We start from the raw sequence: 12,556 nt of genomic DNA on the forward strand, positions 1-12,556 counted from the left end.
TAAACATGTGGGAAGGCTTATTTGTTCATCTTATATGTTGATTAATTTTAATTTTAAGAAAATAACTATTTATTAACTTATTGCTGATATTTACTGGTATTCTATCCAGCATCTTCAGTACACAAAATAATAATAATAATAATAATAATAATAATAATAATATCCCAAATAAAGAAATCATTGCTCTAAAAGAGCTACACAATAATAACTAATAACAACATTATCATAACCAAAGCAGACAAAGGGAACGCAACTGTGGTGATGGATTCAACAGAATATGAAAGCAAAATGCACACACACTTCTACAAGATCAGTCAACATACCAAATTATAGATCAGGATGCGGATGATGTTATACTTCTAAATAAATCCGCTACAAGTCTGCAAGATTCTCTGACTAAATTGAATAGCTGTTGTAATAGATATGGTATGAAGGTCAGCAATAAAAAGACAAAGACAATGAAAATAGGCAGAATCATTGAAAATGTCAACTGTGTTGTGAATGGAGAACCTGTGGAACAAGTAAAACATTTCAGCTACTTAGGCACAATTTTTACTGAAGATGGTAAACTAAATATAGAAATACACAACAGAATCAGCAAAGCTGGTATCGTGGGAAGTCAATTGAATAAATTCATATGGAATAAGAAAGAAATTAGTCGGAACACTAAATTAGCTGTATACAAGACTGTGTTCAAACCTATTTTAACTTATGGATCTGAGAGCTGGGTCAGAAGTAAAACACTTGACCAAAGACTAGAGACTGCAGATATGAGAGTCCTGAGAAAGATTATAGGCGTGAACAGATGGCATCAATGGCAATATCATATTAAAAATGAGGATATTAGGAAAGAACTTGACATTGTTAGCATCCAGGAATGCGTTAGCAGAGCTAATCTCAGATGGTATGGTCACTTAAATAGAATGGGAGAGGAAAGATTAGCAAAACAAGTGTTCTCTGCCAGGTTGGCAGGAAAACGACCCAGAGGAAGACCAAGATATAGGTGGATTGATACGGTACAAAGTGCCTTAGACGATAGAAATATAAGATCTGATAATGTCGGAGTCTTGACAAGTAACAGACTGATTTGGAGGAAAATTGTAGATTGGAAGTTAGTAATGATGTAATTTTTTCATGTAGTACTATCATATCCTGTACACCCCTTGAGGGTACGTGGCAGGAATTTGATGATGATGATGAATTATTGAGCAAAGTCACTTCCTGGCCTAAAGAAACAGACAAACTCAATCCTTTCCACATTAAAACATCCAGGATATATGGAGCACCAAAAATTCACAAACAAGATACACCCTTATGACCTATTGTGAATAGTATAAAGAGTCCTACATATAAACTTACTAGACATTTAGCCAAGCTACTAGCCACTCTCACAAACAATTCTTCCTCTTTAAAAAGGATAAAAATTCTAACCACCTAAAAAAAGTATTTTAGAAAACCATACCTTAGAAAGTTCAGACAATAATGGTGAGTTTTGATATCACCTCACTATTCACAAATGTACTATTAATTGAAACCCTTGATTTACTAAAGTCACCCCCTCCCTCCAATATATTTAAACTATTTAAATTCATAGTACAGGCAGGTTATTTTACATAGAAAGGGAAAATATACAAACAATTAGATGGGACAGTAATGGGCTCCCCCCCCCTTAGCCAATTTCTACATAGAACACTTGGGAAAGCTAGCTATCAGTTCAGCCACTCTCACTTTGGCTATGCTATGTTGATGATGTACTTGCTATTTGGCCACATGGCTCAGACACATTGGATACATTCTCAGCACATTTAAATAGCCAGCACCCATAAATCCACTTTACAATGGAACTGGAAGCTAATGACTGTCTGCCCTTCCTGGATACACTAATCGCACGTTTTCTAGATGGCTCCTTATCTTTCTTGTTTTATAGAAAACCCACACATACATGGAGCTATTCACACAGTCACACCATAACCCATTTCAACAATATGGTATCCTAAAAACACTAATCCACAGAGCTAGAGCAATTTGTTCCAGTGACATTGCTCTCACTGCTGACTCACTCACTTACATCACATTTTCTTAGCCAATGGCTATAATCCCCATAAGAAAGACAAAATAATAAATGCTCCCCCAGAAAATCCCCCCCCCACTGTCTTCCACAGAAGACTACAACAAAACTGTCAATCCCATACATTAAAGGCAGCACATCTGAAAGGATATCTAGAGTACTTAACAAACATCAACTACACACCATATTTAAACCATATGTGAAATTGGCAACTCTCATCTGTTCACCCAAGGACAGAATGTCTCCTTTATCACATCCAGGAATCTACGAAGTGCCCTGCTCATGTGATCGAGCTTACTATGGACAGACAGGAAGAACTATGGACATCCGCCTCAATGAACATAAAAAATACATCCAACACTACTGCTATAGCAAGTCAGTGTTACACCCTGATATCTTAAGAATGTAGAATTTCCAGTTATAATGGTGTAACATGAAGAGAAAATAAAATAAAACCTCTGTATAAAAGCTAATAGATGAATTATTTAAAAGAAAGAAAAATATTCTTGCATCCAAGTAAAATATATAACAAAAAAAGTGTTTGTTGAACTAACTAATAAAAGAAGGAATATTTTAGTGTTGTGATATAAAAAAAAAATATTAGCTAAGTAAGACAGAAAGGATTAGTCATAAGAAATTGTATGTGAGAGGCTAGAGATTAAAATATTAAGTAAATTCTTAAAAATTTGGAAGGGGGATTAATTTAGAGGCTAGCAAAAGAAAAACAATAGACTATCGCTCGGGGTCAATTCCCGAATTGAGATGTCATCACGGGCTCGCCAACCAAAGGATGTTTGGCAGAAAAACACCACCCTAATTGGTCGGTGAAGTCGAATCAAGTAAGGGGTGGAGAAAAGAAATTAAAGTGGGTGCCGTTAGGGGTCGAGATGTAAAAAGGTGAGAAACGCTCCCCCATGAGGCTTTTGGCTTTTTCCCGGATAGTTTCTTCACGAGCTCCTTCGTATAGGTTTCACGTGGTTTTCCTGAGTGGCGGGATTGGAGATATATCTCCGTCGTCACAACAAGGAAACAAAAGTGAGCGGGATTTCGATTCCGTGTTTCCTATGGCAAGAAACGAGGAATGCCATTTAGTAAAAGGAAAGAAGGTACTATTTATGTGTTTCATCATCCAGTGACAACTATGAAAAAGGGGAAATCTGTAAAGAAGTCGGTGTCCACATGGCGAGTTTCACAGCCATTGTATAGATGATTCTAAAAGTGTCCGTAATTCAAGTACAAGAAGTTAAGATCGTGTAAGCACAGTTTAGTGCCAAAAGAACTTAGGAGTAACAGATTATTAGAGAGATCATACCAGGATAGAATAATCAGATAAAGGTAGAGGCCAATATAGAAAACTCAAGAGAAAAAGGTACTGTAAAAATCTCATGTTAACTGAAAATCGTCTGTAATTGTTATCATTATTCTATTAATGAACTGTTGAAGAGACTAAGGAAAGTTATACTAGGACTTTAGTGCATGACTGATTATAATGAAAGTATGCTTGCTAATATTAATATTATATAAGTAATTCATGTGTCCTGAGAATTATGCATGTGTATTGTAACGTATAGGAAAGTTTTAAATGTCAAAGTTATGTGTTAGTACAGTGAAGGGATAATTTAATCTACATAGTTTTTGGATAGTTAGATAGAGTGAATTGATCATATATGTCCATGTGCTACAGCATATAGCACATATTCCGAGTAATATAGGGTTAACTAAGGTTTTAATTAGATCTAGAATTATACATATGATTGGATGTGTTGAATTTGTCATGGCAGCATGATCGCAATACCCATATAGGATCATAGCCAAATTACTTGTGATAAGCTAATGTTATTTTGTAAATGTTTTCTTAGTATTGAATTGAATTATATTAGAAATTGAATTGTACCATACTAATGAGTTTAATAAACCTTTGTTCATTGATAAAATTTCAGACAACCAATGCACCACTTGAAAAACGTACGAACCTAATCATGCGGGAAACTTATATGTTAAAAAACGAGATAGTGTCATGACTGCAATATTGTTTCACATTCAGACATATTTTAGTAATTGCTCCTTGTTTTTGTATTTAATATCTCAAACTAAATGTCCCAAAAGGCACAGTATAATATAAATATTAGGGACACTAAGGGGAGAAATAACTTAAATATTTGTATTTTTGGGTGATATCTCGTGCATAGATAATAGTTGAACATAGATAAGCATAATTTCACTAGATAAGATAATAATCATAAATTGGGACACAACATCAGGTCTAGCAGACCATGCTTTAGATACTCCTGCACACAGGATCAATTGGGAAAAAACAAAAGTGCTGCACAGAAGCTTTTATAAGTCAGAGAGGTTGTTCCTGGAATCAACAGAAGCCTTGAAACATACTCCATACCTCAATAAGTATGGCTGTATAAATTTGCCAAAGATTTGGGAGACAGTCATCTTAAGACCAAATTAATACCTGCTTTCTCTTTCTATTTTATTATTATTTTTTTATTTTTTTCCTCAACATATATGGTGCCTAATTAGAACTTTAGCCTTTGTGTTTTACATTACAATTGTTCAAACGAATCCCATTGTTATACTGGATTGGTGTTGTCTCGCATACTGTGACAAACTGGTTTTGTGCTTGAAGATGCTGGATAGAATACCAGCAAAGTATCAGCAATAAATTAATAAATAGTTATTTTTTTCTTATCAGTCTGTGTTCTCATCTGTGTCATTAAAATTAATCAACATGATGGTGAGCTAGCCAATGCCATTTGAAAGTAGCAGCTTTCTCCTCTCAGGAACTCAGGGATTCTCATTCTGCAAAACAGGCAAACTGGCCTGAAGAACACATGCTTTAAGAGATATGATATACTAGCCTCATAACCTTGGTTGCAACAGCTCTAATTCTAAATAACAACTATTAGAACAGCACTGTACCTATTGGACTTTGTCCAAGACTTTTTATTAGTTTGTTATAGTGAGAACTGTATGTTAATTGAAAGCATTGAATATAGTGAAACAAGCAGGAAAAAATAAAATTGCCATTTCTTTCTTTCTTCTATTCTTATTCATAGGTCAGCTTATGTAAAGAAACAACAAGAACATCGTGCTAACAAGAAATATGATTTATCAAAATGGAAGTACTCTGAGTTGCGAGATGCTATAAATACATCTTGTGGTAAGTTTTAATGCACTGTATAAATTTTTCTAAATACGGTTATATCTATTAAATGTTCTGTTGAATATTTTATTAAATTTGTAAGGAATTTAAACAAATTCACTGAATTCATGTTTAAATAAACAATTTTATTGCAAAGTTTAAATTTCTTTTTTAATGATAATTTGCTTATTATGTATTAGCACAATGTTTAGATATCACAGTTTTAGAACATCGTTATAGTTTGTTATTGGTAGTTTCTCTTCTTTTGAGCTATTGATTCTCACCGCATCTAAAATCTCATATACAAATAGATCAAGTCTCAGTCTTCTTTTCTGAATAAAAAACTGAGACTAGTACCTACACATCATACCTGAAGACATGTAACATAAGAAGCTGCTGCTGCTATATAGTCATTATAGCTGTCTTAATGCTTCTTCTAGTGACCTCATCACCAGAGCAGCCTTTCAGCACGAGTCGCAAACAGTATTGTCAGTGGCTAGGCAAGATTCCAAGGCATTCAGTTTTAACACGTTCACTGCAACTATGAGTATACTCGTAGTTCATATATGAGCTTCACAAGCCAACTAAGAGTATACTCGTATGCTGATTTACCGACCTCCTATGCCAAACACGAGTTAACCCTTAGTATAATTACCTTAATTTAGACCCTTGGATTCTGAATAAAGCGGAGAGCACGTCTGGGGGCTTGATAGAAGGGAAATAATTTCAACTAAAATATAATATATTATGTATGTGCCTCAGAAGCCAACTACAAATATACTCGTATGTCGATTACCAACCTCCTATGCCAAGCGCGAGCTAATCCGTAGTATAACACGCAATTGGTAAATCAATTTAGAACTGATAAAAATGAATAAAAATAATAAAATGAAATCGATAAAATAAAAACCAATTTATTCAAATTACGAATGATACACTTCAAAACAATTTTCCACACACAATGGTGGTTTTTTCCTGGCAAACAGGACAATAACAACGTGTTTCGCGTCCTTGTTTGTTTCGTGTGCATGCTCGGCATGGCTTTGTCAGTGAATATTTTTTTCTGTAGGTGGTAAAATTTCCAAATAATGAAGATCCCGAATCCTGCTGATAATCTGTGATGCCGTAAGCTTATCCATTCCAACAAAAACCGAGATAAATTGATCTCTAAATTTTAACACAGTCATTGCACTTCCAGTAATTATATTATAAAATTTATGCGCTTTTTGAATATATATCAAGAATGCATATTGCCAATTTCTTTGGCCATCTAATTGTCTTTCGTAAGGGCGTATGAAACAAAATTCTGTCTGGTGAGCCGGCTACGAGATTACTCATAGTGACCTTGAAGACGCGAAAGCGCCTGGCGTGCGGGAACAAACTATGCCCGAGGAGCGTGGCAGCGAACGTGTTAATTTGTACCATAAAATACTTAGATTATCTAAAGCAGATGTCATCTTAAAATAGATTGTTGAAAATGCAAATAAGAAATCAAAACATACACACCTTGTGCATTAAAATGGCATTAAAATTAACCAGTTATTCAAAAGACATATTTCGGTGATTACACCACATTTTTTATTATTCAGTTATATAAAACACTGAAATAATAGTTCCCGACAAGTTTCGTAAATCATAGGATTTACATCTTCAGGGGTAAATAGTATAACTTAAATTTTAAACAAGAGAATTAATAAATACAAATCATAACCAATTATATCTGCATTCTGTTATTTGAGTTTTATGAATAGCCAGACGGTTATGATTTGTATTTATTAATTCTCTTGTTTAAACTTTAAGTTATACTATTACCAATCAGAAATTTGACAATCTGAAAATAAACTGCAATTCATTTTAAAACCCTCTGAAATTTTGAAAATTCTGTGGATCTACTGAATAAAATAGCCACCATAATAGTATACCACAAAAAATCTAAAAAAAAAATTATTTTCCTTCTAAAGGACAAAAACAAATATGCAACAGTCTGCCATGCTGTATTCTATCAAAAGCCTTAGCAAAATCCAAACGTATCGTGGTGTATCCATTCCCCTTGTCTAGTTCAATAGTAACATTGTTATAGAATGTGAGCAAGTTGCTAAAACATGACCTTTCCTTAGTAAACCCATGCTGTTGCTGGAAAGTAGACATTCTCTGTTAACCCATTTCTGAATGCAACTCCTAACCAACTTTTCCAAAATCTTCATCACTACTCCTGAAATACTGATTGGGTGATAGTTGGATACATCAGTCTTTACCACCACCACCACCCTTGTGCAATGGGATTACTATATATTCTTTCTACTCCTGTGGAATCTTCCCTGTTCTGAAACTCAAATTATATAGACTGGTCAAAGGAATAGCCAGTTCAGCTGAACACTCTTTTAGCATCTGCGCTGATATCCCATCAGTTCCTATTGCAGAATTCTTATTCAATTTGTGCAGCAGCTCTAGTACTTCCTCCTCTACAGTGAAGACACAGCAGTGAGTTCAATGTTACATATACCAGGTTGATAGCTTTTAGCAAAATGGTTACTCATTAGATGAACAATCACTTCTTCATACCATCTGCATTCAGTAGTTATTTTTTCAAATTCATTGTTTCTTTTACTACAGCATAACAATAGAATTGTTTTGAGTTGTCTTTAATTTGCAGTGCCAGTTTCTTTTCACACTCGATTTAGCTTTGCATACAACACCTGTGACTCTTCTGGCCTGCTGCTTTTAATTATCATAACTGACATCATTCTTATGCACACAGCATTCCTTCCACATCAATTTTTCTTATGAATCTTTTGCTTAATTATACATACATTTCACTCCTACTCCATTTATTCTTCGAACTCCAAGGATACATTCTGATATCGCATCATTTAAGTATTTTTTAAACACTTCCCGTGCATTGTCAATATCCTTCCCATGCAACAACTGATACCATGGCACAGAACTCAACATACTCCTCAGTGGTCATGATTTCTTGCTTTGTAGTTCATGTAATCTTTTCTGAGTGGAACATTGATAAACTTACTCACTTTCCAAGTGAGTACCCCATGATCACTATCACCAACAAGAGGCAGATTAGTTACATCTTTAACTGAAACTCCCTCTGAGTCTATAATCAGATCTAACACTCTTTGACCTCAAGTTTCTTCTGTCACATGCTGCTTGAGGAAGTTGTCTCATAATAGGTAAATAAATTCAGTTTCATTCTTCTCATGCAATTTCACAGCTACCAAATCAGTGTTTGTGCCTGAAGTATTTTCAGGACTGGGGCAACTCGTGGCAAAGGTGGTATAACTTCTCATCACATAGTATCCAATAATGCAAAGCACATCTTGCAGACGTGTATAATGCTATGCATTAAGGGAAGGGTCACTACCCAGACTGGTTTTGACCTTTATTGAGGTCTCATCAGTGGAATTTGTTACAGTCCTAAAAATACTTCAGGCACAAACTTTGTTTGCTTACACTTGGATAAAGGATTAAACCAAATATATAATTGGTAGCATAGCCAAGTGAAAAAAATTCCATCAACGTATCTCTAATCCAGAGAATTTTAATAATGTGTGACACCTTTTGGCAACTGGTATCAAACCCTAGGAGGGTAATGGATGGTAATGCTGTAGCCAATGAAGTTCTAACTGAGGCTCAGCTATTGCTGTTATCCTCCTGCCATGATCAGAGCTTTAATTTAATAGCTCAATAACACCTTATCCCTACACTGTCCTCTACAGATAACGGGGAAGATGAAAAGCATTCTTGCTTCGCCCCTTTAAGCCAGTCCTTATAAGGACTTAGGATCACCACCTCTGGGTAGTGACCCTTCCCTTACATGTCTGCAAGGAGATGTGCTTTGCATTATGGATGAGAAGTTATACCACCTTTGCCATGAGTTGCCCCAGACCTGAAAATACTTGAGGAGCAAACTTTGTTTGCTTATACTTGGATAAAGGATTAAACCAAATATATATTAGTAGCATAGCCAAGTGAAAAAACTTCCATCATCAGTAGAACATACATTCTACAGCTGCCCTCTTGCCCTTCGTATTTGGAACAGATTATGTAATGTTTAAATTGGTCAACCCTTGCCAAGAACTGGGGGCTGTTGTGTCACTCTTTCTTAATAACTTTGATATCTATGCTCTTTACGTTTATTCGCCCCTTGGTGTCACGTGGTACTATCTAAGTACAAAGGGAATTGCCCTGGGATAGAGACAAAATCCTAATGTAACAAAAGCTTCTGAGGTTCTTCTTCTCATAAAATCCTAAGACATTTATTTGTTTTTGCTGCACCACTTAGGACAATTAGTTTAAAGGAAAAAATCTTAAACAAGAAGTGAACACCCAGCTATACCTCAGTGACTAACAACAGTGCAATCGTGACCATAGACATGCTACTCAAATCTCCCGCTTAGGTTCGCATATTTAGCAAGTGGTGCATCGGATAATACTAACAAATAACTGAATCAGAGTAAGCAAAAGATTTATTTAACATTCTAACATATATACAGTTCATGGAAGTCTGGGAAAGATCATTTCTATACTACAAATTTATGTGCTATCATAGTTATCAAACACGAACAGTAAATTTTCATAACTCAGATAGGATTAACAATAGAGCTGTTCTATATCACTTCCCACATAAGATCCTCATAACTCTCTTAATTAAAACCTAGTAAACATACATTATCACCTTGTATTCACACATCCTAAGATTATCACTCTTTAAGTTACACTTATCTACTTTCACAACTTATAATTTGCTACAGTCCTAAGTTTTATCTTTGTTAAGTCCTTAGATCTTGATTCACATATCATTCATTTACACTACTTAACAATAAAATTTTACGATACCGTATTATAATTATCCCCTGTGCTTGTTCCTCTCTTTACTCGTCCTTTGACCCTCAAATTGATTTCTTTGTGCTGGGATTGGTACCTGGAATTCCTCGATTATATGCTGGCCCATTCATCTCAGTCGGTCATGCCTTCTTTTCATTAGAATTCTTGGGGAAAAGTCACTCTTACGCACGTAAGAGTGACTTTTCATACCTAGATTCTGAGGCATCTTCACAGACTATCCTTTTCTTCTGGAGTAATGTGATTCACCTCCGACCTTGCAACGCATAACCTTTCCCCCTGGATACACACCGTCTACCGTTTCCGTGTGCCAGGCATCAGGGTAGAGATTTCCCCCTCATTCTCTCGAACCGTCCCTCTACTCACGAAGTCCTCACACTAAAACCACCAGGGGGAGCGGGTCCTAACTCTTTTATATCTCGGCACCTTCCGTAATCTTCATTTGCAAACTTTGTTTGCTTACACTTAGATAAAGGATGAATCTGAGAATATAATTTCTTTAATTTATAGTGAAGTATAGGAGTTAGTGGGCTGCTGAGTTTGTGCTTTATCCAAGAAGTACGTGGCCAGTAAAGTTTGAGAAACACTAATTTATCGCGATATTTAATTTCCCATTGTCACTAAAAATTCTGCCAAAATAGCTGAATTATTTGATTATTCCAGTGACTGATTTTTTGTTGTCTATCCTAGTTTCTTGATAAAAATTGTGGAATAGGGCCGTTATTTAAATAGGTGATGCCCTACTCCACATGACATTTCATCATGTTGTTTTATCATGATAATTCTTATTACTTTTATCTAAACTCCAACTTAGCTTCCTTTAAAAGAAATAACTTTAAAAAAAGAATATGACTGTTTGTTTCCCTAATGATTCTTTTTTCCACCCTTTTTTGACTTAAGAAACTTCCTTTCCTTTAAATTCTATTTCTGTCCTAAACTTCCAACTTTCAGAACCTCTTATGTTCTATTTTTCTCTCACTATATTAACTTTCTCTTTGGAAATACAAACTTTGCACAAACACACCACTGGCTAGTATGGCAAATAATATGGCAGTGAAGCAAAAACATAATCATCGCGTGTTTTGTAAACAAAACTCATATTTTCAAAACTACAAAGTTCATATTTTCTTCTTTCAAGTTTAAGTTCCAGAAATAAAAATGAAATTTGAGATGAGACTTTTTTTTTTTTTACAAGTTGCATACTAATAAACATCACAATTAAACAGTTTGCAACATGTAACTATACGAAGATTTCTTTTATTCAAAACATTACTAAAGAAATTTCTAATTACTAGAAATCGTGCATTTTCATTTTATATTTAATAAAATGTTTACATATATAATAAAAATAAATCTTATCCTTTTCCTTTTTAATTACTTTTTTTCTAAATTTGCAAGTGCTAAAAATTTTTAAAATGTAAGATAGAATGATATCATTAAATAACTGATATCCTACACAGTCATTCTAAGACCACATTTAGCTTGCCTTCACTGTATTAAGAGGAGGACACCTTATTTAAACAGAGGATGCCTTGTTTGGATATTAATTCCTTTCCCATTACAATTTAAAATTGTTTCTGCAACAGTCTAATTAAGTGCTGTTTACCACAGTTGTAATTTATACTCGGAAGATGCTGGTTAGAAATCCACTGAAATATCATTAAGTTCAATAAAGTAAGCATTTATCTTTATCTAATAATGTTTATACTAAGGAGTACTGTTATATCTTTATTAGCAATGCTAAAATAATATCAAATTTTAATCTTAAAAGATTATTTAAAACATAATAGCAAGAATAAAGATGAGTAACCTTATTTTAGATGTTTCTTTTATATTTCACAGAACTCGAACTTTTGGAAGCTTGTCGTGAAGAATTCCATAGACGTCTGAAGGTATATCATGCATGGAAAAGTAAAAATTCAAGAAAAGGAATTTTTATTCAGGGTAGAGCACCCCAGTCAGTTTTTAATTCAGGTAAATGTTTAATTATAAAAAACTTTATTTTTGCAGTTCACTCATGTTTTGCATATACCGAGTTAACATAGAGACATACAAGTTCCATCAACAACCAACAGTTATGGAGAGCTGAGCATCTTTCTGCTTCATGCCACTGGAAGCAATTTTTGTTTAGGTCTTTTTTGATATTGTCATTCCATCCTGGCTCCTGTTTTAGAACTTTCTGGATCACTTTAAAATAATCTAGTTGCCAAAGCGAATGTCCTGCATTTTAACATCGCCATGGCCAAACCATCCTAGTACTTTCTTTACTCAGGCAAGTGCTGATGTCTTGTCATTACTTATGATGTCAAACCATCTCACTACCAAGATATTCTTAAACCACAATTGATCAGAAACATTAAGTCTGTGATTATCTTGCACAGTTGATGTCTCAACAGCAAGAATAAAGATGAGTAACCTTATTTTAGATGTTTCTTTTATATTTCACAGAACTCCATAATGCAAAACAGAAAGAACTA

At 34.5% G+C, this 12,556-nt stretch overlaps 1 protein-coding gene across 1 annotated transcript in view; it reads left to right on the forward strand.

Moving 5' to 3' along the window:
* jar (Myosin heavy chain 95F jaguar) overlaps positions 1–12,556 on the forward strand; it is a 517,008-nt gene that overhangs the window by 464,022 nt on the left and 40,430 nt on the right. The window contains exons 23-24 of the mRNA XM_090395608.1: positions 5,137–5,240; positions 11,922–12,053. Of these exons, the coding sequence (XP_090251734.1) occupies positions 5,137–5,240; positions 11,922–12,053 (236 nt within the window). The remainder of the gene's footprint in view (positions 1–5,136; positions 5,241–11,921; positions 12,054–12,556) is intronic.

Source organism: Typopeltis vanoorti, chromosome 7 (assembly GCF_054136105.1).
Source record: "Typopeltis vanoorti isolate ZY-2024b chromosome 7, IOZ_Tvanoo_1.0, whole genome shotgun sequence".
Taxonomy (NCBI): Eukaryota; Metazoa; Arthropoda; class Arachnida; order Uropygi; family Thelyphonidae; genus Typopeltis; species Typopeltis vanoorti.